At 49.1% G+C, this 27152-nt stretch overlaps 1 protein-coding gene across 1 annotated transcript; it reads right to left on the reverse strand.

Annotated features, from left to right (window-relative positions):
* Positions 1-3: 3 nt before the first annotated feature.
* ankrd44 (ankyrin repeat domain 44) lies at positions 4-26957 on the reverse strand. Its single transcript, XM_023806098.2, has 28 exons — positions 26428-26957; positions 22089-22172; positions 21260-21338; positions 20656-20726; positions 20046-20246; positions 19734-19821; positions 18854-18996; positions 18519-18731; positions 18081-18159; positions 17873-17987; positions 17583-17665; positions 14066-14129; positions 13826-13894; positions 13414-13554; positions 11030-11095; positions 10356-10467; positions 7955-8029; positions 7288-7489; positions 6696-6783; positions 6481-6598; positions 5646-5865; positions 5156-5243; positions 4743-4826; positions 4065-4210; positions 3896-3978; positions 3619-3701; positions 3358-3449; positions 4-2505 (listed from the first exon to the last, which is right to left on the reverse strand). Exons 1-28 carry the CDS (start codon positions 26452-26454, stop codon positions 2474-2476), a joined length of 2946 nt encoding a protein of 981 aa, XP_023661866.1. The 5' UTR covers positions 26455-26957; the 3' UTR covers positions 4-2473.
* Between the last annotated feature and the right edge of the window lie 195 nt (positions 26958-27152).

Below are 27152 nucleotides of genomic sequence, written 5' to 3' on the forward strand. Positions count from 1 at the left end.
AGGTCAAAGCAAAGAACTTTATTGGGTTTATATAAAAAAAAAGAGCCACTGTAGCTGAGATGTAGCCTTCATTTCGTACAACCTGGGTTTTTTCCTACCATCAAGAACAGACACATCTGGGAATCAATTATAAGATTGTCATAACCGGCACCGCCCAGTGTCTAACGCTGACCCCCTGCCAGACTCAGACTAGTCATATTTATTTCTGCAAATGCATTCTGCAGACACATACAATAACATTTCTCTCCTTTATTACATTAATTAGGCTGGATCAGAAGTCAGAATATTTATAGCGGCTTGTACCTTTCTTTAATCCTTATCCTCCAGTCCATACTAAAAATAAAAAAACAAACTGAAGCTTTTACTGGTGCACTTCTCGTACAGCCTAGAAAGACCAATAAAAGTGATGCACCAGAAAGCACAAATAAATGCTTTAGTAACACAAGGGATAAAGCATGACGGGGGGGGGGGGGGTGCGGAAAGGCACTAAGAGGTGCAGACACGCAAAAAGGGCTGAGCGGAGGAAACAGGGAGGCCATGACTGGGCAGGGAAGAGCAGCTCAACTCCCCAGAGCTGCCCCCCCCCCTCACTGCCACAGTATTACAGTAAGATGCTTATGGTTTCATACTAAATAGTAACAAAATAAATACAGCACAAGTGACCTTTCCTAAGGGGACACCGAGTACCAGAAAACGTGTGAGCTTATTGTACCTCATGGGAACTGTGTTCCCTTCATTTTATGTTTGGCTCATGCGAGTTAGAGACCACACGTCTGCAAAGGGCAGGATCTGCCGAATTCACTAGAATATCAGGCTCATGCAGCAGTGCTGGGCAGAAAGCCTCAACACTGCCGACCCAGACACCTGCCCATGTTAGGGCTCCCAGTGGTACTGCTGTTCACAGACATAATGCATGTAAAATACTGTGGCACACCACTAGGGGGCACTGATGAGTACACATACCAGGAATGGCATGAGCAGTAGAAAGGCAGAAGACACTTTTGTCAGGAGAGGTCAGTAAAAAAATCTTTAGACAATGGGAAGATTGTCTATTCTGTATTTTAATACCAGTGCTCATTCCTTCATGTGACCTAAGACCAATAATCTGATTATTACTCAAGAATTTAGGACAAACCAACTTAGAACTAAAGTATCATTTAGATTTGGTACTGAGTTTGATTCCTCAACCTGAGAAATGCTCATAAAATATCATCCATCAGTATGGATTTGTTTTGTTTTCTTTCAGTGTTCTTTTTCACAAGAGAGCTGATCTGAAATAACCAATTTATTTTGTTAAATGCAGGCAGAATACAGCTTTAAAATCTATATCCATATTTGTAAAACCAGCTTTAAAAATGGATTTTTCTAAAAAGTAAGCTTTAACAGGACAAGCCATCTGTCACCTCTTGAATATTTAGGCCCTTGAATTTGAGAACCTGTTTTTCCGGCTTGGCACCACTATGGAGTGCAACCAACACAGCCAAGCCAGCAAGTATTACAAGTACACTGCAGGCCGACAGGCTGAGCACAAAGAATCTGCACTATTAGGAAATCAGCCACATTAATCAGTTTGTCACTGCGAGCAGGGAGAGGGGACGTCCTTGGAGCCAGTGACACTGGGCACTCTGAACCCCCCACCCCCCTGGCAGTTCGGACACATGCACACAGCAGATGTCCTGAGGCAGCTCGCAACTGCTGTGGAGAGCAGCTGATGTCCTGCGCGTGCATGTCACCCCAATACGGTGTGGTCAAGCTTTTCCTGTACAGCAGGGGTGCCCAAATATGCTGTCGTGATTTGGTAGCTCATCTGAGTATTTTCTTTGTAAAAGTAGCTCTCACTGTAAAAAAGGTTGGACACCCCTGCTGTATAGCCTAGTGCAGGGCTACTTAATTCAGGCCCTCGATTCCAAATCCAGGCCTTGTTTTCAGTTCTCCCAGGTAGTTAGTTTAATAATTGCTGATTCTGATTGGTCAGAGGCTTCACACCTGGCTCACAGGTGAAGGAAGGCTGGAAAATCAGCAGGGCTCGGATTAGTGCATTACCCTGCATTCATCCTGTCTGTACTCAGGGCTTTGTGCTTCTCCATAGGGCTGCTACAAGCCTCTTGTATGACACAGAAATATACGGCATGCTTTTCAACATTATGTCAAGTTACAATTTGGCCAAACACTAGCTGGTCCATGAAGTGGTCCTCTTGTCAGGTCCAAAACAAAAGATTTGAAATCACATTAAAAAAAACACATAAATGTTGCTGATTGTGATTAAATAGAAGTGTCTGCGTGAGGAACCTCACCGAGCACATTACAGAAATCCATGTCCCCAAACTGACGTGAAGAACCAGGGAGGCGTCTGAGGGAGGGATTAAAAGGTCTCTGAGTCCGAGTTGCTTTTTGTGGTTCCCTTATTGGGGGCATCAGGGAGCACCTTCGAGGCCATGGGCTCCGAAACACTCTGTCACCTGTGGCAACGCCTTCACACAGGGGCCGGGGGAGGGCACTCTGGAGCTGTAAGGGGGGAGCAGAAAGGTGTCATGGCGGCCAGAATGAGAGCTAGGCAGTCGGCCACCTCCCGGCTGGGAGCACAAGCTAGAGCAGGTCTGAAACCTGAGGACACAGAGAGGAGGGAGGGAGGGAGGGGAGGAGAGTCCAGGAGTGATGGGGGGGCATGAGAGGAAGAGGAAGTGGGGAGGGAGAGGGCAGCATCCATTTAGTATAGAGCCTGGTAGAAGGTGGGGGAGACTCTAGAGCAGCTACACATATGAGACATGTGACACACATACGCAGGACATGTGACAGTTACATGTGACACACATACGCAGGACATGTGACAGTTACATGTGACACACATACGCAGGACATGTGACAGTTACATGTGACACATACGAAGGACGTGACAATTACATGCGACACGTAGGACATGTCACAATTACATGTGACACGCAGGATGTGACAGTTACATGTGTCACATATGTAGGACATGTCACAATTACATGTGACACGCAGGACATGTGACAGCTACATGTGACACACATATGCAGGACGTGACACATGCAGGACATGTGACATGTAAGATGTGACACGCAGGACATGACACGTGGAATGTTAGTTACATGTGACACATGAAGGACATGTGACAGTTACAGGCCATGTGACAGTTACATGTGACAAATGCGGGACATGTGACGGTTACATGTGACACACACTGGACATGTGACGGTTACATGTGACAAATCTGCATGGGAGATGCAGGGGCTGGTAAAGCATGAAAGATGCTGAAAGTGGGAACCGGAGACAGATGCAGAATGAGCACACAGGCTCTGTGTGGCGGGACGTGGGCACGCAGTCCATGGGACGTACCCTTGGAGTCCAGAAGCTGGGCGCTGGCACCGTGGGACAGCAGTTCCTGCACGGTCTTCTTTAGGCCGCTGCGGGTAGCCAGGTGCAGCGGGCTGCAGCGTTACCCACAGAGAAAAAAGCCTTCAGTGACTGCAGACCTCCAGCAGAGCATCTGCTGATTTTATATGCATGACAAATATGGAGGGGAAACACCAGCAGAACTAATTTTTATTGGGGTCCCTAAGCCGCAAAGGCCCAGCACCAGGCGTTACGGACACTCACGTCTGCAGTGCCGCGTTGGTGCTGTTGATCAGGGTGGGGTCTGATATCTTCTCCAGGATGAGCAGAGCACAGTCTTCTTTTCCCTGAAAGGAGGGATGATCGATACGGAGGACACACTTATGGAGAGTAACCATCTGCACTGACAGAGAGGCGAAGTGTCCTTCACTACGCCAATCACAATGTGCCTTCACACCCCGGCTGCAGCAGCGCTGTGTCCGTGCAGCACCAGCTGGCGCTGTGAGTCTAAGTGGGCCTGTTGTGTGGGGGCGGGACTCACGTTACTGCAGGCCAGATGCAGGGCGGTATTCCCATCGCGGTCTGTCAGGCTCAGGTTGACGTCAGGCTGCTGCAAGAGCACCTCTGCGGGGACCAGAGACGAACCCGAGAAAATAAATAACGAGAGCTACCCCCCAGCAAGGTTAGGTGACAGAGTGGGCGGCACCTACCCAGGGACTCAGCCCTGCCATGTGCCGCTGACATCATGAGCACGCTGCACCCTGCCTCATCCTGCGTGTTCACCAGCGCCCCCTGGCTGAGCAGCAGCTCCAGGCAGTCGGCGTGGCCAGAGAAGGCGGCCGCGTGCAGCGGGGTCCTGAGGGAACAGCGAACAGCGAACGTCACCCCAGTACCAAACTTCAGCAACTGCCATTGTCACGCCATCCTACTGACATCTGTATGGGAACTCATGACATCCAGCCTGATACTGCAGGTATATTTAACGTGAAATGGTGCAGATTTAAGAAGAGAAAGTGTGGAAAACAGGAGGATCACATGCCCTTGGAACAGAGGAGAACCAAGAGAGCATTGGAGCTACTTAAGAACCCTAATCAGGACAGACGGAAACCATGAGAAAGGCGTGATGAGAACTACTACGGCTTGCAAGATTCAGGTCAGCACTGGAGCTTGCATGAGTGGGAAGGGTGTGAGGTAAACACAATAACATTCTCGGGGTTCGGGTGCTCAGGGACACATCCTTAGGGAAGCAGGTTTGGATGTTTAGCTGGAGTGCAGAGAGAATATGGTCAGATTCCACAGCGTGTTTCACTTAATCAAAAGGAGGTGTGAAGTACAGAGAATGTCTTATTGGAAGCCCGGGCCGGCTCTCCGGAGTCGATGCTCTTTACCTGCCCCTGGCATCACAGCAGCCAACAACATCAGCTCCCAGGGCCTCCAGCAGCAGAGAGGCACATGACCCTTGACCTTTAACCCTGAAGGCCAGAGGGACAGCGACAGTCAACATAAAAGGGCAAAGGTGAAACTCCTCTGTAGCTCAGCCTTTGATTAATGCAGAGCATATGGCTGCAAAAACTGCTGCAAATCTACATTTTATCAGCGGTTAGCATGTAAGAAATGGAAACAAAACCAGAACATATTAAACAAAAGTTCCCATTCAATGACTCATCTAAATTAAAGTATTAATTTCTCAGCTGGACTCAAAGCATAAATACCAGGAGAGTGATCCGCGTTCCATAAACGGCACAGCCAGATATAGGGAGGAAGACAGATGGGAGGTGGGGCGGGGGGGCTGAGTACTCACACGGCACAGTGTAGGGGGGAGAAGAGATTCCCTTTGAAGGCCTGGCAGGCCTTATGCTCAAGGAGGACCTCAATGCAGCCCTCGTGGCCTGCAGACACACATACACAGGCACATGCTGTCAGGCATATGCAAACAGACAGATGTGCAGCCATTCAATCGGTATACACCACAGGGGTGGGACTAACGTCCCACAATCACCAGCGGGAGAGTTACAGGCACTACAGGGTGATGTGTACAAATATACAAAAATAAGCTGACATTTGGGGGGAAATAAAGGCTTGATAGACACCAGTTATTTTCTTCTTTGATGTTTTACCCAAACCTGCTAAAAAAAGCTACCAAGGATATTTTACTGGAGCAATTCCTTTGCACAGGGACTAAATCAAATTCCTTTCTGGGACTTGAAATAGCAACCTACGGGTTACAAATCCATGCCTGTAACAAATAAGCCGGCTGTCAAGATTTACAAAGGAGTGAACGTGAGCCAGACCGTTATAACAGGCCCAGTGTAACGGCGTGTAGCCCTGCAGGTCCAGGAGCGGAGGGGAGGGGGACTCGGTGCAGGCTATGTTCATCAGCTCGCTCAGCCAGGATGCGTGCCCCCTGCTGGCCGCCAGGTGCAGCGAGGTGCGGCCCCGGTGGTCAGGCTGCAGCACGGAGGCTTCCTGCTCCAGCAGGCTCTGAACACACTCCTCCTGGCCACACAGCAGCTGGGGTGAGAGGGATGCAAGGTGAGGGCTGGACAGACCCCATATGACTCCAACACAGGGAGTTAACTGGTTAGCACTGTGCACTGCAGGGATCACTAAGCACCCCAGTCAGAGATACAGTGAATAAAATGAAGATAAAATCAGCAAGCCTGCATCCAGCACTGCACTAATACTGCCTGAGGAGAACTACTGCTTTTGCCTTTTGGTGTAACAAGGTTTGCAAAATTCTGAGAATATTCCCATTAATTCCCATATATTCCTGTTAATTCCCATGGAATACTTCCAAAATTCCCTATCTTAACTTCCCATGGAATGGAAAGTTTCTGGAAAGTTCTACCGCCCTAGATGTACAGTAACCTTTTCATACAGATTAACTACCCCAGGCAAGGCTACTAGCAGCTTCCAGGATTCTAGTCTCTCAATAGGTTCCAGACAACGCAGCTACCTGCCGATTGTGATCAGCCACCTGAAAACCTCACAGAAGCCCAATGACAGCAAGGATGACCTGGCTGTCAGCAGTAAATGCACAGGGCTCGCAGGGACCAATCACGTGGTGGCTGTGAGAAATCTATGAGCTGTCATTTTCATCTGTGTCCAGGAGCCCCCCTCACTCACCCCCAGGTGCAGGGCTGTCAGTCCGTAGCTGTCAGCCGAGTCCACTGCGGCCTCATGCTCAAGCAGTACAGACACGGCATCCACGTGGCCCCCCGCCACAGCCAGCATCAGGGGGGTTCTGAGGGCCGACATCACATCGAGAGGAGTCGTCATTGGGAAAGGAGGGGGGGGGGGGGGAAACAGATACAGTGACCTGACCAAATGCAGATACTCACCGTCCCTGAGAATCCACTGCATCCACCAGATCCGCACTGCCAGAATCATCCAGCAGGAGGCGCAAACAAGATGTGTGTCCATTCATTACTGTAGAGGACAAAGCGCCAGAGAATCAATCAGTAAATGCATTTCACAGGCACATACAGACAAGCGTGTGCACACACACAGCTGAGATGGAATGGGCTTTATTTGCCATTTGCACAGGAATGCTTCTTTCCACATAACCCACTGGCTCTCCTTTGAGACACACACACATGCAGCAGAGAGTGGAGCCTGGGGTCAGAGCACAGGGTTGCCTATTTGTCCAGGGCTCAATGCAGTGTGGCTACTGCGATGAGCACAGCTCTTGAACCGGCAACCTTCCAGTCACACATACAGAGGTTTAGCCCTCTGAGCCACACACACTGTGTCCAAGGAGTCCCCTTTAATTCATTTTAACACATGACACCCAACCCTTAAGGAAGGATTTATAAAAGCCTTTTATGTTGCAAAAATTCTCTTCCTTTTCCAGGAGTTTAGATAAAATATTGCACTCTGACCGCAAAGCCAGGGCTTGTATGTGCCCCCACAGCCACACAGCGGGCAATTCACCTGCCAGGTGCAGCGGTGAGCGGCCCTGCGCGGCGTCCTGGGTCCTGGGTGAGGCGCCATGGCTCAGCAGTGTGCGGACGCAACTAGTGTGGCCCCTGAGGGCCGCCAGGGCCAGTGGGGTGCGGCCCAGCTCATCCGTCTGGTCCACCTCCTTCTCCCCCCGCAGCAGCGCCTCTAGTGCCTGTGCGTGGCCATGGTATGCCTGGGGGGGGGGGAGGACACACATCAGGCCAGAAGCTCAGGCTATAGTGCCAAAACCAAAATGACACTACACCACCGCAAGCTATTAGAGCTCATTAAATCCTAATTGTCTACAACATAAATTTACCCAGCCAGCTGTTGCCAGACATGCATCAAATGTTTCACTCAACCGATTCAACGGCAACTAAGTATTGGTTTCCCAAGTGACCAAAAAAAAAAAAAAGAAAATTAAAATACTAATAACTGTAGAATATTAAGGGGAAGTTTCACTTTTAGAATGACTTCACTATTCTAAAGACAAATTTCGCTTTACACAACAGAATGGATATAGCAAGTCCTAATGTACCTGTGCAGCATGTAGTGTGAAGGATTCAGACACTTCCCATGATTCTCAGTCTGTTATTGCTGTGAAACTGACACCTGACTGCAAACCCCCCCCCCCTCCATCCCCACCCCCATTCCTCACCGCAAGGTGGAGCGGACTCCTGGTGCTGGGGGAGTCTGCTGGGTCATCCAGCTGGCCCTGGTCCCGGTCCAGCAGCTGGAACAGAACCAGGAACTTGGTTTGAGTTACTACACTGCACCTTTGGCTTGTTCCTCCAATGCTCAGACTTCATATTCCACAAGGTGATGAGATGTGCAAATTGCAATATGAAGAAACCAGGAGCCAACTGTCAAGTGCTTCTTGTTGCGTGGAGAGTCTAGCGGAGCTCTCCCTTTGCCTGACGTGAATTAGGGCCATTCGGTAAACAGAACAAACATTATCAAACACACATAACTCAAACACAGCCGGAAATACGTGTGCAACCTCAGTAATCTGTCAGACGTATGGTGGTGCTTTACGTCATACACTTCAAAGTCATTCTCTGGCTGAAACACGTTGGCTGCCTTATGAGTCCACCCTGCCATGCAGATCTGATTCTCTGAACCACATTCAGATATTATCTGGCAGCACAGAACATCCGACAGACAAGCATGTCAGATGAAAACCAAGCTGATTTCAAGCTCTGATATTTCCACTGGTTTTCTGGCAGCAAGCACAGCTCCGAATTTGCATACTCAAATTCCTTTATTTTTTTCAAATATTAAGTGAGCATTGCCATACATGAATACCTCAACAGAACACTGTGCACTGTTCAGTTGCTATTGTTCATTTGACCTGTCAATTAGACCAAATAATAAGAGCATAAGAACATAAGAAATTTACAAACGAGAGGAGGCCATTCGGCCCATCAAGCTTGTTTGGGGAGAACTTAACTAATAGCTCAGATTTGTTAAAATCAGCTCTGATTTAAAGAAACCCAGGGTTTTAGCTTGCGCTACACTAGCATTCCATACTCTAACTACATGCTGTGTAAAGAAGTGCTTCCTCAAATTCGTTTTAAAATGTTCTCCCGCTAATTTCCACTTATGGCCACGAGTTCTATTATTTAAACTAATATTGAAATAGCCATTTGGCTGAACAGCATCCAGACCTGTTAGAATCTTATATACCTGGATCATGTCCCCCCTTAGTCTCCTTTGCATGAGGCTGAACAGATTCAGTTCCGCTAACCTCTCCTCATAAGACATTCCTCTAAGACCAGGAATCATTCTCGTAGCCCTCCGTTGAACCCTTTCCAAGGCAGCAATGTCCTTCTTAAGGTATGGTGACCAAATCTGCACACAATATTCTAGGTGGGGTCTTACCACGGAATAAAATAACTTAAACTCCACACAGAGATGTAACCCAACATCCTACTGGTCTATTTTATTGCTTCCCCACACTGGCGAGAGTGGGACATGGAAGCATCAACATACACACTGAGATCTTTCTCGTAATCAGCTACCTTTATTTCAGTGGAACTCATAAAATATCTGTACTTTATATTTTTGCTCCCTGCATGGATTACCTTACATTTATCTATGTTAAATTTCATCTGCCAGGTATCAGCCCAGTCACTAATTAAATCAAGATCCCATTGTAGCCTCTGTGCTGCTAGATCAGTACCTGCTATACCACCCACCTTGGTGTCATCTGCAAATTTAACCAGTTTACTGTATTGGTGTCAATATCATTAATGTAAATTAGGAACAATAGTGGTCCTAAAATTGAACCCTGTGGTACCCCACTATGAACACAGGCCTGCTGTGACATTGTGCCTCTAATAACTCTAATGATCAGTGTCTGTGGTTTCTTTTATGGGTATGGAACGACAGCCTTCACTAATTCATTCATTTCTCCATGAAGCTTCTCAGTTCCATCCATTTTGCTGACACTAGACCTGCCTTTTCTGACACTGGTGTTGGGTCAGTTGGACATAAATTTCAAATCTTACCACCAGGCATAGCAAAACACCACAGGTCTTGACAAGATTATTATGGACTGTACCATATGCTATGAGCTGAATGCTGCCAAACTGTTTTAAATCTAATTAAATTCTTTTCAAACTTGTTATGACGTTGACAAGATCTACCATGCAAATTCATATTTACTAGTTCCATATTTGGCACTGTCACACCACTTCTATTGGTAACAACATTTTTTCACTGGCTTAATATCCAATCTCTGTGTGATTCTCTGTGTGATTCAGTTTGTCTGTGTGTGATTCTCTGTGTGATTCAGTTTGTCTTTGTGAGATTCTCTGTATGATTCAGTTTGTCTTTGTGAGATTCTCTGTGTGATTCTGTTTGTCTGTGTGTGATTCTCTGTATGCTTGAGTTTGTCTGTGTGTGATTCTCTGTGTGATTCAGTTTGTCTGTGTGTGATTCTCTGTGTGCTTCAGTTTGTCTGTGTGTGAATCTCTGTATGATTCTGTGTGTGTGTGTGTGTGTGTGTGTGTGTGTGTGTGTGTGTGTGTGTGTGTATGCATGTGCACTGTCCTCACCAGCTGTAAGCACTGCCGGTGGCCGTAGGCAGCAGCGTAGTGCACGGCACTGTAGCCCTGCTTGTCCCTCAGGCTGGGACCTGCCCCCTTCTGTAGCAGGAACTCCAGACACCTGTTCACACAGCCACAATCAGATAAAGGGGGGGCTCATGCACGCACGCGTGCAGAAACATGCAGCCCTGTGACATGAGACGGGGCCTGACACTGAACGGCAAAGCTCTGTGTTTCATATATTGGGGAGCTGATAGCAGTCCAGGGCTGATCTGTCAGGGAAGGTAAGGAGCTACACAACTGGGACAATGAGGCCGTCCTGACATGCAGGACGCTGTGAGTGGACTTCTGCTGCAAAGCGTCCCATGTCTGGTCTATTTCAACAGGGGAAGGACCTCCACTGTTCCACTCTATCTACCCAAAATGGATGCCGATGCGGGGTGTCAGCACACACACACACACACACACACACACACACACAGACACAGACACAGACACAGACACACACACACACACACACACACACACACACACACACACACACACACACAGAAAGTATGTGAAGGGAGATCAGACTGTGATAGGGGACAGACACGACGTCACGGACTGGCAGAGGGTGTTCTGGGTTACAAAGATGATCATTTGGGGTGATAGCCAGGTAGCTCCGCCCACGGACGACTCACATTGCTGCCTCCTTCTCCCTCTCCGCTTGCACCCCTTCGCTCTCTGGCTCCAGGGCCTCACGCCGCCTTGGAAAAACACCAAACCAGATGTTCAGAGGGGTGTCCACACCCAGAGACACACCCACATCAAGAGACACACCCATACTTTCATAGACACAACCATATCCATGCATCCACAGAGAGGCACAGCCACATCCACGCACAGAGACACAATCACATCCACGCACAGAGACACACCCACATCAAGAGACACACCCATACTTACATAGACAGAGCCATATCCATGCATCCATACATAGAGACACACCCACATTCACACACAGATCAAGAGACACACCCAAACTTTCACTGACAGTCATATCCATGCATCCACCCACAGAGGCACAGCCACATCCACGCACAGAGACACAGCCACATCCACGCACAGAGACACAGCCACATCCACACACAGATCAAGAGACACACCCATACTTTCATAGACACAGCCATATCCATGCATCCACGCACAGAGGCACAACCACATCCACGCACAGGGGCACAGCTACGTCCACATCCACGCACAGAGGCACAGCCACATCCACGCACAGAGGCACATCCACATCCACGCAGAGGCACAGCCAGATCCACACACAGATCAAGAGACACACCCATACTTTCATAGACACAGCCATATCCATGCATCCACGCACAGAGGCACAACCACATCCACGCACAGGGGCACAGCTACGTCCACATCCACGCAGAGGCACAGCCACATCCACGCACAGAGGCACATCCACATCCACGCAGAGGCACATCCACATCCACGCAGAGGCACAGCCAGATCCATGCACAGAGGCACAGCCACATCCACATCCACGCAGAGGCACAGCCACATCCACGCACAGAGGCACAGCCACATCCACGCACAGAGACACATCCACACTCGCACTGTGCACTGAAACACCAGCCATGTCCATCTCAGAAGTGCTACAACATGAGCCTCGAACACATCTCACTTATTTCTCCTCAGATGTCTTTAAACATTATACTTTAATGCCTTAATATCACATGTGATACTATTAAAACAAATTACACATTTGAAAACATAAAAATACTAAGCATAAGTATAAAAACTAATACAATAAGCACATGTACGACATAATGTAGCTGGGGAGTAAAGGATCTTCAGTAGAAAGATTTTTTCATTTCACTTACTAAAATAAGGATTCAACCAGGGAATTTTACAACAGCTTGTACAAAACAACCACATTTATTCAAACCGAAAGATGTGATCTGCAACTGAATCACTTTACTTCTCATCAAAAACACAGGATTACAAATGTTACACGTAATACTTTAATGACTTAATATTCTGTACTGCTGAAATACTGACTTTCCATCATTTATCTGCATTTAGGTTTGCTAGAAAAGCTGCTCCCATCACACAATAGCAAAGAAAGGTAAAGCCTGATCGCTCGAAAATCCTATGAAGGAAACCCGGCAAGCATCTAGAACCAGTAAAATGAATACAATAAATCCACAATATGCTCAGACACTGATCCAGTTCTTGCTCAGACACAGTCAGCAAGGCTGCAAAAGCTACAGCTTTCACACGTGCCATAGACAGGCTACTTGACCCAATTCTAGCTGTTTCTCACACTGTCTGCAAAGCATCATGGGAAATATTGGCCCTCACTTCATTAGATGACATTGCCAGTCAAATACATGCATGGATTCACAGGAGAACAGGCACGCACACTCATCCTGAGAACATGTACAGATTCATGGGAGAACAGGCATGCACACTAACCATGATAACATGCACAGATTCACAAGAGAACACGCACGGATTCACAGGAGAACAGACATGCACACACTCACTCTGAGAACACACACGCATGCACTTACTCCAAGAACGCGCACACATGCGCTCACCTGGAGAACACGCACACACACATGCTCTCACCTTGAGAACACGCACACACATGCACTCAACTGGAGAACACGTGCACACACATGCACTTACCTGGAGAACACGTGCACACACATGCACTTACCTGGAGAACACACGCACACACACATGCTCTCACCTTGAGGACATGCACACACATGCACTCACCTAGAGAACACGCAAACACACATGCACTCAACTGGAGAACATGCGCACACACATGCACTCACCTGGAGAACATACACATGCACTTACCTGGAGAACACACGCACACACATGCACTCAGCTGGAGAACACGCGCACACACATGCACTCAGCTGGAGAACACGCAAACACACATGCACTCACCTGGAGAACATGCACACACTCACCAGACCACTTTTCTGGAGCTACTCACTCGACCAACTGGTAAGGATGATATACAGTACTACAGACCCAAGCAAAGCCTTACCTTCTGTCCAGGTCTGAGGCAGCAGCATAGTGAAGGGCAGTGCGCCCCCACTGGTCATCTGCATTAATGCAAATCCCACGTGCCAACAGCATCTCCAGACACTGATAGTGTCGACTGGCAGCAGCATAGTGGAGTGGGGTTCTGCAGGGGAGAAGAGACAGAAGTGAATCATAGCCACACTCTTATAGTACTGAAACATACGGTAATAATACTGATGCAGGACTGAACACCCACTCAGATCACGAAGGAGGCATTCCCGCCTCGAGCCCCGTTTGCTCTCCATTTTGATTTAACCACTATCCTGACCACACCCACTTCAGATTCTTCCCGTCCCATTGGCCCCTCACTGCCAGCTACCCATTTCCTGCCCCCTCATTGTAACCTCTGCTCCCCTTCTCCTCTGCCAGCCCACCTGCCACACTTGTCCCTCCGGTTGTGGTCGGCTCCACTGCTGAGGAGCAGCTCAACGCATTCCATGTTGCTGCAGGAGGCAATGGGGGGATTGGGGGGGGGGGATCGGATCAGAACGGCATTCCGTAAAGGAGCAGCGCCAAAGATCATGCACAGTGAAGGAGTTTATTAGTGTCTTAGTATCTCCACATGAGGGAGTACCGAGGAGGGAGAGAAATATCGAAAGAGAGATAGGACTCACCCCCCCGCAGCAGCAGCATGCAGGCAGGTCCTCCCGAAGCGATCGGGGGTGTCTATCTGGAAGCCTGTGGACAGGAGCAGCTGGTTACTGAGTGAGCACAGATGCTGGAGGACACAGCCTGTGACGCCACGCTGCCAGGAGCAGTTACTGGGTGGGGACAGCAGACGGAGGCATGACAAAGGCTCTCAGAGACACACAAAGGCATGGACTCACTCTGAACGCTCCCGCTCACATGAAACCTAAAGCAGCAGCCGTGCGTTTCGACATGATATCGCACCCCTGCAGCCTGCCCCACACACCCGATGACAAACGCTGAGTGGCAGAAACAGGCAGCTGCAGGAAGTCACCCCATTGAGAGGTAACTAGTCTGTTAGCCAAATTAAGAGGGGCAGACTTGGAATGTATGTCAGCCCTCCAAACCCCCACGATACACATGACAGTACATCATGGGACCTTCACAGAGAGTGTAGGGGGTGGGGGGCTACGCATTCAACAGAAAAAAAATGTGACCTCCCCCAAAACCAGGTCATCACAGTCGCTGCTAATCAAGGTTCATGGAGCTTACGGTGATGAGACAAAGGGCAACTTTCTGAGCAATGCTTTTGGGCAACTGCCAACTTGGCGACACAAAGGGCAACTCATCAGGATCTGGATGACGCAAACGTTGTTAACTGGTAATCGAAGAAAGTTTCCGACAGAAACTTGTAGCCCAATGTCAATGGGAAAGAGGCCGAGCAACTTGTCAGCAACATTGCTCAGAAAGTTGCCCTGTGTATCATGACCGTAAGCTCCACGAACCCTGCGTACCGTCACCCCGATGGGCGAGTAAAACACAAGATTCAGTGAACGCCGCACATCTGATGCCACTCAGCAAGCCTGACCCTGCCTCTTCCCCAACACATACTCCAATGTATTTACCATGCAACAATATGTGAAACACAAAATGTAAAAAAAAATGTAATGAATCACAAACAAAACAAAAGGTATGAGGTCAGACAAACAGAAGGACTGATTTATTATATTTTTCACCATTATAACCGATTAGAACCAAAGCCACTCCTCTTTCCCGACATTGCACAAGAAAGCAAAAAATATCATGCGGAAGTTGTTCACCAGTCCTTCCACCAAAAAAGAAAAGGCAAAAAGATGGCCTGACAAACAAGAACATAAAACAGTGAACAAGGAATGACTAACAAAGTAAAATTCAAAGTAGAATAGTGTCACACCTGAGACACACCTGCATCACCTGCTCAGCAGTATGATTCAATACTGTGACACTCCACACAAACACACTTAACAGAAAAAATACAGTTTATCAGTTATGACTGAATTAGTCCAAGGGCCCAGACGACAAATCGCAAAACTAAAACTATAGGCTATAAAAACTTATAGCTTTGAATAATGATGTCATTCTTTGCACACATAATGAAAGGATACTTCAGCACAGCTAGGAAAGCAAGTCACATAAACCACAGATTGAATTTGGGGAGAACTTTAAGGTACCCAGCACACTATGTTTGGAGATAATGGCTTTCTGCGGGTCGTCATGGTAACAAAGTGTATGGTTGTCAATGGTAACGTCATTATCCAGAACCTGACGTCTCCGTCAGTGAACACACAACAGGAAATGCTGAGAGATGGCAACTGTGCTCTGCATGATTCTCCATTTCTGAAATTTTAATGGAATATGAGGCCTGTAATTTGCACCCACAGCGTACAGGTTGAGACTGGTTGATGTGCAGAACGCAGACCCCCTTTTCTTACCTTTCCAACAAGCCTTATGCATTTGTTTTCCCTTCACCTTACGCACTTAGCATTCACGAGAGGCTAAATAATAAAACTGCCAGATAGGAAATCTGATAGCCCACTACCAAGCCGAGTAGCTGAGGGTATGCTATGAGTGCGTGGGAGAGGGACACTCAAGCAGCCTAATGCATTTCCATAATAAGAGCTTAGCACATACTTCAGACTGAATGACAGAGACCAAAAACAATAAATGCACTGAGGATTAAGCAGAGACCATGAAAATGGACATAAAGCAAATGAAGGTAAATGAGAAGAGCGGGGGGGAGAAGCAGCGGCCACCTGCAGCACAGTGACGGGAAGTAGAAATGCGCTACTGAGTTTCCAGGATAAATCTCTAAATGCTGGACGCTAATTGTTTTTGCCATTCAAGCCAGTCAAGTCTGCAGCATGCAGCTTGCGGTCAGTCTGTCATGCCTCAGCGTAACACATTTAGGTGACTAAGGGCACCGTTCTGGCATTTGATTTGGTCGACACGACATATTCTTCATCCACCCATCATTCAACCATTTCTGCAGTCATCATGAGGTGGGGTCAGAGCTCGAGCCCCTCCCCGGCGGTGCAGTGCCCTGCGCCGGGTGCCAGCCCACCACCCAACTGCTTTCAGCCAATGACACGCCTTTGCAGTGCGGGTGGGAACTGGGGTATCCAGTGGCAACTTCAGGAAGAAACGCAAACAGAGTGGGGGCAGGGTCTGACCCCCTAACCCTGCGGTCCTGTAGTACATCCAACTTAAAGCTTTAAAAATGATCACATTTTGAATGAATAGGGGAGAAATCAAGAGCCTGAGAGCCTCACTAGCCCAGAACATCCCTCAATTGATTTTCATGTCAAGGACAGAACCAGGACTCCAATTTGTCAGCGAGACGGCATAAGCGCGGTGAATACATGTGTCTGTCTGTTAATCGGTAGCATTTACAAAGGAAGCACATCTTCAGAGGCTGCTCGTTCTTAGAGAGCTTTATAAAAGGCTGGCAACTCCCTGCCATCTTATCTTTCGCGGTGCGGCGTTAGCATCAGGGCACCGGCCTGCTTAGACCGCCGTCCGTCTCTTGCTTGCTCTCACGCTGCCGACCAATGGGGCGACGCATCGAGTGCTTTAACAGCACACCGCTCTTCATTCACATGGCAGTAAAAGAGCCTGAGCAGCGTTTCGCATGCCTGTTGCATCATGCTTTCTAAGGAACAGGAACTATTCTAAGGAACAGGAACTCCTAAATGGACTGCAGGGAGACGGAACAGCCACCCCTCCACCAGGCGTGTTCAGCAAACACCACTAAACAATGATGTGGAGGAAACAGTAATTACATGACAACAGTAAGAATTTCACACTCCTATGTTTGTATCCCATCACTCATCACCATGCCATTGTGTCCAACCACAGCTCAGCAGGCCCCACCCTATCAGGCTTTCCATGTTCATTGACGTCTCTGTTCCACTATTCTCTGCCTAGGCCAAAGTCTCCATAACTATAAGTATTTCGCCCCCTCTGCCACAGTCTCCGCCCCCTAAGGTATCCCCGCCCCCTATGGTAGCCACGCCCCCTATGGTAGTCACACCCCCTAGGGTAGCCACACCCCCTATGGTAGTCACGCCCCCTATGGTAGTCACGCCCCCTAAGGTATCCCCACCCCCTAGGGTAGCCACACCCCATATTGTAGCCACGCCCCATATGGTAGCCACGACCCCAGTACCTCCAGCCCCCTCACAGTACCTGATGACAGCAGCTTGCGGCAGCAGTCTACATGGGCGCTCAGGGCTGCCAGGTGTAGGGGCAGCATCCCATGCACCCCTCGTCTGCATGGTAGAAGGGTAGAAATGTAGGACACAGAAAGAATAGATGGGAAGGGTGGAGACAGTCAGGGAGAGGGTGAAAAGAGCAGGATGGATAAGGAAAGAAAAGGGAAATGAAAGAGCATGATGAATAAAGATGGCTGAGTCAGTGACACATGTTGCCAGCAAGGGCGGCATGCCGATGTGCGGGGGGGGGGTGGTCTGACGGACCTGGTACAGTCTGCCCCGTTCGTCATGAGGGTGTTGATGAGCAGCTCGTGGCCGTAGCGAGCGGCGATGTGGAGGGGGGTGTTCCCATCCTTATCCGTGCAGTCTATCTCCCCACCTGCGCCCGCCCCCCCCAAGCCCACACACAGACATGTCACCACACAGTCAGGTCTGGCCATCCTGCAGGAAGGAGGCACGGGTGAGCGCTCACCATTCTGGATGAGGGTCTGGGAGCGGGTGAAGCGGCCGTGCACCGCCGTCATGTGGAGGGGGCTTTTGCCGTCTCGACTCTGGGGGAGGAAGCGTTACAGACCTCCGTGAGCACCTGAGCCCACCCAGAGTCAGCGGGAGGGACAGACAGACATAGAGCATCGTGAGGGACGAATCGAAAACGGCAACGGGAAAAAATCTTGACGACGCCGAAACAAAGTTAAAGAGAAAGAGAAGAGAAAATGAACTTACACATAATACAAACAGAAAGACTGATGAGGAAGGCCGACAGGAGGAACCAGAGACAAACAGGAAGTGGGGAAAAAAAAGAGTAAGTAGTGAGAAACACAGAGGCATGTCGATACAGTCAGGAAAGGGACAAACACGCATCAGCAGCGAGCTGGGAGACAGGCGGAGGCGGAGCCTCCTGGCGGCCCACCTGCACGTTGACGTCGGCGCCGTTGTTGACAAGGTACTCGAGGCAGAGCGCGCCGTGGGTGGATGCGGCCGCGAAGTGCAGTGGCGTGAAGCCCTTGTTGTTGGGCTGGCTGACGCTGGCGCCGTAATCAATGAGCTCGCTCACCACCGCGTCCTGCCCGTTGAAGCAGGCCAAGTGCAGGGCCGTGTTCCCGAAGGCGTTGGCTTCGTCGATCTGGACATGCACACGCCCATCAATAACTGCATCACATGCCGGCTCTCTGTCCCCGACTCAGCACTGCACACGGTACGGGATCCCCACGCCAAACAGCTGGCGCTCCTGCCACGGGTCGGTACCTCTACTGCCAGGTTGAGCAGGTGCTTGACCACGGTGATCTGACCGTTGGAGGCGGCAGCGTGGAGGGGCGTGTACCCGCGCTTATCCTTGCAGCTGATCTCTGCGCCCTGGCTCACCAGGAGACGCACCACATCCAGGTGACCTATAGGGGGAGACAGAATAAGGCTGAATACCACTCTTATTGTGCTTCCAATCAGTTTCTCACCAGCAAAGAGAGCTTCCAGTGTACAGTCGGAAAAAAGTGTTTAAACATGAAAACTGTTTATGCCTCCATCCATCATCCATCCATCCATCCATCCACTCAGTATGGGGTTCTGCTGAGCCCAAAGCCTATTCCAGGAAACAGAGGGTACAGGCCAGAGGAACATCATGGATGGGACACCAGTCCATCATGGATGGGACACCAGTCCATCACAGGGTGTATCCACCCTAACACATTATTATATTATATATCTGTTTTTAATTTGATTTGCACAGTCTAAGGGGCATTCATATGGGAGGTATTTTCTGCAAAAAATAAAATGAAAATGATAGAAAGAAAATACAATTTCCACTTTGCCATTTAGTTTCCAAAGTCTGTGCGCAAAAAACCTGCAAAAATTAAAACTAAAATGCAACAGCACCATTTGCATTTTAATTTTCCACTCATGTATGAGTCAGATGTGAAAAATTAAAAAATTAAATTAAAAACCCTTTTTGTCTTATAGATATCTTGTATCTTGTGTCCTGCACCCACAACCTGGAAACGCCAATTCAACACGTTTCTGGATTGTGGGAGGAGAAGAACCCTAACATGGAGGGGGCAAGGTGTGGAACCCAGTGCAGAACCCAGGGTTTGCTAAAATGAGGAGGCGTGCCGACGGGAAGTGTCCCCTGTACCCATGAAGGCAGCCCAGTGCAGGGCCCTGGCGTCCTTCTTGTCAAACGCGTTGAGGTTCGCACCCTTGGAAATGAGGAGCTGCACCATCTGGAGCACAGAGAGAAGAGCTTGGCATAAACAGGGATCTCAGTGATATCAATATTACTAAGAGAAAATCTGTCTACGTGCAGCAAATTATCTCCAGATAAATACACAAAGGTCTTCATCCTTATTTCCTGGCCGTTATTTCTGATGGGCTAAAAACCTAAAAGCCTCAATATATTTTTTGAATTCCATTGTTCCTGTTAATTACCCATTCTTGGGTGCAGTACCTCTGTGTGCCCGTTGAGGGCAGCATGGTGCAGGGCGGTCCGCCCCCCGCGGTCAGACACATTGACGCTGCTCAGCAGCGGGATGATGACCTCCGCACAGCGCAGGGCCTTGTTGGCAGCGGCCACGTGCAGCGGAGTCTGCCAGTTCTTGTCACGTGCGTTTACGTCCGCGGAGTGGCGGATCAGCACACGCACGGCCTCCTGGTACATGGGACGCGTGTGTGAGAACACGCACCACAGTCACATGTCCACTGAGCAGATGCAGACAGCAGGACACCCCTTCAGCATGAAGTCACATCCAAATGGGAGCTCAGTGAGACCAGACATCTCACTGACAATTAGGCCAAACTGAAGGACACTGGCATGGATCTATAGGTCCATGTCATGTAAGAATCTGTATGCAACAAAGTGGGAATATTGGTATGGGGGCCTCAGTCTGCCACTAACTTCACCTGTGATGGCAGGTATGTCTGTACTGTCTCTGCCTGCATGAATGACATTCCAACAGGGAGCGTCGAAACAGATCAGTGTTCATCACTGAGGGTTACGCCCTGGTATGTCCAGTGCTGTGTGCGGCAGTGTGCATGAGAGGCGCGTGTGCCGTTCCCACCTCACTGCGAGATGCCACTGCCCGGTGCAGTGGAGTCAGCCACATGTTGTCTTTGGCATTGACACGAGCCCCTGCAGAGAGACCATTCACTTCACTGGAGAGTCTCCTCACAGTGCTAAGAATTACACAACACTGATATCCACACGGGACACTTTTCACTCAAAGACATTTCGGCTGATGATGGTCTTTTTGGGTAGAAGCTGTTATCCTAAATAACACAGTGAAACGTGTGTAAGGTGGATGGAGACCAGGACCACCCGATACGGCACTGCGAGGAAGCAACGGGGACTATAACTGGGAACAGGAGTGCAAATAGGTTTTGAGAAGCAGCAGGAAGGAGAAATAAAGCAGCCATTTTGGCATCAGAAAAAAGGGAAAACAGAATACAACAGGCCATGACAACTGGCAATGGGGTCAGACATCAGGGTCCTTTACTGCGGTAAGAGCTAATGAAACATACTCTTTAATCACTAATTACACATCAGCTGTCTGACCCCAACCAAAGGTACTATAGCTGTTTGCTTCCTTTGCTGTCCCGCTAACAGGCACTGTGCCTTACTTACCCGCCTCAGAGGGAAAAGCAAAGCAGGGGAAGGGGTCATACCCGAGAGGATGAGCAGCTCTGTGATCTCAGCATCGCCCAGGAAAGCAGACGCGTGGAGGGGGGTGCGTTTCTCGGCATCCTGGGGGGGCAGAGAGAGAGGGGGTGAGGGAGAGAGTGAATGCATGGATCGGCTGTATGCAGCCAAGGCCGGCATTTGCGGGAACACCTTTCATCCCTCCTGCCACATCCACTGACTATATGGCATCCCCAGTGCCCAGAGGACCAGAGGAGCTCCACTCAGGCCCCCGGAGCAGATCTAAGTGCCTTCCAAAGGAACCGAGAGTCAGAGAGCTAAGGGAAGGGACACCAAATGAACGACATTCTCAGTGAAGCTGCAGGCCTCTCGTGTCGCCGTGGGAGCGCCCTTCAGCCATTTACATGCAAACTGTACCTGTGTTTGCATAAAACTGCAGGTCACCTGGAATACGGCTGTCTACTTATGCAAAGCAGATGAAATGTCCAAACCGGACCAGTGAGTGCTTCTGAACAGTCACTGTTTACATTACAAGCCCAATTGGCAAATGCAACCAGATATCACAGGTGTTCAAAACTACGTTTTAAATGAATAGGATCATTGCAACCATATAACTTGTCTGACCCTGGAGTTAATGCAGCAGCAGCAGTGATTTACACGGAGGAAATGCTCAGAGATGAACGGGTCCTGATCTGACCACATGGCCGTCCGGTAGCCGTCATGCCGTCATGCCGATTCTCCGCTGGGCCCTTTATTGGGCATTTGAAGCACTGGGCCTTTCAGCTTTTCTGCAGGTGCAGACTGACAGGCAGCCTAAGGGGCACCGCTGGTGAGCAACATGCCGGTGGAACCTACCAGAACATTGACGTCTTCTGACTTGTAGATCAGCATCCGGATCTCCTCCGGGTCGCCGGTGAATATGGCCTGGATCAGCGGGGGCTGAGGAAACAGGGCTGTGGTTAGAGTGAGCTCACATATACCCCCCCTGCACACCCTCCCCAAATAACCACAGACATCAGGAGCACTGCCACTTCGCAGTCAGCCAATAAGCTGCCCAGCTGACAAGCCTGCACCCCCCCCATCCCACTGTCCATCCAGCCCAATACAAACCCCCCATCCCACTGTCCATCCAGCCCAATACAAACCCCCCATCCCACTGTCCATCCAGCCCAATACAAACCCCCCATCCCACTGTACTTCCTACCCCCATACAAACCCCCATCTCACTGTCCATCCAGCCCCATACAGACCCCCCCATCCCACTGTACATCCAGCCCCATACAAACTCCCCATCCCACTGTCCATCCAGCCCAATACAGACCCCCCCATCTCACTGTCCATCCAGCCCCATACAGACCCCCCACTATAGCTGCAGTTAGCCATTTCGAAAAAACAGGAAGCATGCTTAAAACAGACCCTGCAACAAAAGCACAGAAACAACACCCTGCTGGGCTGATAATTATCACATCGTCACATGATGACAGAATTCAGATAAAATTAGACTTTGCAACGTCTCCTAGGTGACCTGCTTATTGTTTGTCTAGCATATACTATATTCAGTTATAACCATTAATTGTGGATATTTGAGGGAGCTGTTCGGTTCTTCTGAGGCAGGACCTGGCAACCAAACCAACGCAATGTAACAAACATCCGAGGAGAGCCCAGTGAAACCACAAATTAGCCTGTCATTCAGTCGGATGCCAAATTAGGAACTGTAACGCCGCGCTTTACGAAGCACTCCTCACTGGCCAACCAGAAAGCACCTTACAGTTTGAATCTAAATATCCGTTACCAGCTGTTGAAACAGACTCCTCTTCCATGTGACCGAGGTCTGAAAGGACTGGCTGCTGTGTGTCAGCTGGTTCGCAGGGGTGAGATGTGGCAGATCCACATGACTCTGGCTACAGAAATGACGACCTGCCACTTCCTGTGGCTGCCCTCCCGTCCTCGCACGTCTACCTACATCTCTTTTGCCTTTGCCAAGATCACAAAGAAAGAGGAAGCTCAGACAGCGTTTTCACTTCCATTTAAAGAGTCAGACAACCGTCCAATTCTCAAAGACAAATACGCCGTGCGACTTTCCGTACGGCCACCCGTCGCCCCAAGACGAAAAAAACCAGCACAAACACACATAACTGCAAACGTATTCGATAAAGTTCAGACCCGAGGCCTCGCCCATTATTTATGCCCCTGCGTTTGAGCCAATCCCTCTCGTCTCTGGCACAGCGGCTCCATGTTTTGGAATAATATAATCCATGCCAGCCATTTTGGTTCAGCAGTGGCCCAGAATGCCGAGCACATCCACCACTGCAGCTCCACGGGAATGAAAGCAGCTCTGCTGCTATGTGGAGCACTGATTTGAGGCTGGCTCAAGCCTGCTGCTCCATGCAGGAGGAATTTATACGAGACGTGTCCAGCCTCACTTGCACAAAGCCTCGCACCCGTACTTGACTTCAGACTGGGAGACCACAGCTGCATGAGAATCCCTTAATGGAGTTCTGCAAAAAACACCCATATTGCACCGCCACAGTAAGCCTCACAAGCTTGTGCATGACACTCTCTGGAGGTTCAAGTGAATCGCCGAAGCCCCAGCGACAACGCAGCCATCTGTCTGGCAATGGGACAATGGGGACGTCGAGACAGTGGCACCGAGTTTGAGGCCTGCAAAGGGGGCAAAGACAGAGCGCGTCATGATTGAGGGACATTCCCCAAACCGCACACTATGCCAATTAGTTGATGAACAAACTGGCAGACACTAAGGCCATTGTGGCTACACACAGTACACTACCCCCCTCCCCCCCACTGCCTCCATGTCACCCATGTGTCATCTTACAGCCAATGTCAGGGCTACTGCTTCCCTTTTTGGCCAATAATGAAGCAGAACCCAAGCAGTGATCACCTTTATGTTCTACCTCCTATCACAGAATGAATCCAACAGCTTCCTCAAAATGCAAATGCAGTCCTTTCCATTGTGGCTACATTTACGGGCCGTCTTCCACTCTCTCGTCCTTCCGCCTCCATCATCTCTCTCCCTTTACACTCCGTGACTTGCCTTCAGGCTTCCATCAGATAAATGCTGTCCCCCTTCTTCAAAAGACACAGACAAGCACGGACAAAGCAGAAACCCACCATATTCTGCCCGGTTACCAAAGTGCAAACTATTTTTATTTATTTATTTATTTATTTTTAAGTCAACATCTCTGGCATCTCTGGCGTTCTACTCAAGACTGAGGAGCATTATCTCTTAATACCACAATTTAATCTGTCATTCCAGAAAAACAACTCTAACAACATGCAAAAGAAACACACACACATACACAATACAGAACAAGGTGGGGCGAGTGCATCACTGACACTCATGCACAACATTCAAACAAGGAGATCCAGTGCAAGCTAAGCTCCCCAAGGGCCGAGAGAGAAAAAGAGAGAGAGAGGGGGGGGGGGGGGGGGGATGTGAAGAACTTCCTGTGCATTTCCTTCTTGGGCAGTGAGGCTAAATGGGCCCTGTAACAGTGAGCATGCTCTGCTTTACAAGCACATGAAATTTCTACACTTCCTGTCCTGGGCTGAAAAGAAGAAATGGTGCAACACATTGCTGAGGATGCAGCACAGACAGAACTACAAGCTGCACGCGCCTTTCACTACGGGAAAATGTCACCCCGAGGCGCGAATCACCACGGCCCCTTGGTCACGCAGCTGCACGGAATGTCATGCTGCTTGGAACCTTTTCTCATGATCCCTGACCTGACAGCCAGGCTGCACTTCCTGTGACGCGTGTGCAGGTCTCCTCAGTCTCACTCGGGGAGAAAGTCTCCAGCCCATAGTGACATGTACAGCAGGAAGGGAAGCTCACAGACAAGCCCAATGCTGCTTAGAGGCGGGTCTGCAGAGGGTGAGGCTCGAGGCCTCGGAAACAACCAGGGACTGACAGAGATGGAAGGAGCGTCAGCAGAGGATTGACAGACATGATCGGGGCCGCTTGGATACTTCTCACCAAACACTGATGGGAGATGAGGACATCTTAACCAACCCAGCTTAGAAATCCTCACATAGGTGCATAATGTATGCATTCTACACTAACACCGTTCACTAAGCCATACTTAACCAGGTCTACTGTCCTATTTCAGACAAATGTGATGTCACCATGTATATTCTGTAAAATGGTCCTGCGTGGAGGACTATCAAAGTGATAGAATTTTAATAAGAAACTGAACTGGTACAACAACAACTATTAAGTCCGTCCATACTTCCATCCATTCATCCATCCATACATCCATTTTCTGAAACTCCTATTCAGGGTTGTGGGAGGTCTGGAGCCTATGGGTATACAGAAATTAAGCATGATGTGAAAGTCAAGAATCGGTGTGGAGAAGTTTGCAGGTCGGACGGTCGGCTGGGTTCGGTCTGTGATGGGCGTTTTGTCGAAATTGATGAGACGAGGAAGTTACTGGGTTTACTAGATCTGTCACGGCCCATCCTCTGCACGCATTCCACTAACATTCCTCCACCTTATTGTCTTTTCATCATAAGCTGAATAAACTGTGACAAACAGAAAAGCTTTTACTAAAGTAATAAATGATCAACGTTAAACGTGCCACTGCCTTATCCGCCAGCAACCGCGATCCCCAACTTCGACTTTTCAAAGTGGAAGCTGAAGCACTTTTTGCATCGTGAGTGAAAAGACTGACATTCAGTCTTAATCACTGGATAAACCATCCCTCGACATATTCAGATTATCCGGTTAAACAAATGATGTAGATAAAATACGACACCACAGCAAAAAACAGCAACAATCTGGACAAAGTTGAAAACACCTAAAAAGTAAGATGACACTTCGAAATATTAATATTAATAGCAAAAATTACGTGCGAAGTTAACCAGGCAAAAAACAATGCAAAACCCTAACCACCATATCGTAAGAAAAAAAATCACTAAGTAGGAAACACGACTATACTCATCGCAAAAACAGCAAGCAAAGGCAAAGGACAGCACGGGCTTCGCAGCTTGTATTAATATATGTGACAGTCCAAAAATAGCGGTCCGCGACGAGTGCGCGCAAGAAAAACAAGCACATCCTACCAAATGGACAACTTATTAAACTGCATCGAGGATTTTTGATCTGATGCCGAACACTGATAGAGACTACGGTATTGAAAGGAGATTTCCTTATTTAATTCGGAATCACAAACCTTACCTGATCGACGAGTTTGAGAACAGCCATATCAGCTTAAGAGGCGCATCCAGGCTCGCAGCGCTAATTCCCGCAAATGCTGATGCTGCTCACTCCTTTTATTCTTATTATTACAACGCGAGCTGCATGCAGCCGGCCGCTGCTCGCCGATCCGAGGCGAATGACCAGGGCCCGGGCTGTGTCCTCTGATTCAGCCGCTTCTCCAGATGCTATCTGAGGCAGCCCAGATTCAGCGCAGCGGCAGCCGCTGTACGCAGATCCGAACTGGAGGAAGGGAGGCAGGGCAGGCGGCTCCGGCTGCTGTAAACACTCCGCATTTAGCTAATTACTCAGGCTGCCTTTCGCCTTTTGCCATATACTCACGTATACACCGGCGCCCTATCACTCACGGGCGTCTAAGTACTCTTAGGCATGTACGATAATGCGAGAATGCCGATACTTGCGGAGCATACAGGAAGTTAAAGCACCCCTCTCCTCCTTTGCTGCGCTACACAGGCTCGTCGTCGACTGTCAGCGCCCGCTGCGCTCCAAATGCCGCTACACTGCCTCCCCCTTGTGGTCTCATGCCGGTATAACACCCACAATGACTGCATTCGTCGTCACTTCTGTCCAAAGCAGGTCGTTTATATGGAGATTGCGTCGCTATGACTAGGTAATTACATTCTCATTTCCCCGCAATAGCCTTCAGTTGTGTCATTAGAAGATGATTTTAGCAACAGAAATAGGTG

This window comes from Paramormyrops kingsleyae, chromosome 1 (assembly GCF_048594095.1).
Source record: "Paramormyrops kingsleyae isolate MSU_618 chromosome 1, PKINGS_0.4, whole genome shotgun sequence".
Lineage (NCBI taxonomy): Eukaryota > Metazoa > Chordata > Actinopteri > Osteoglossiformes > Mormyridae > Paramormyrops > Paramormyrops kingsleyae.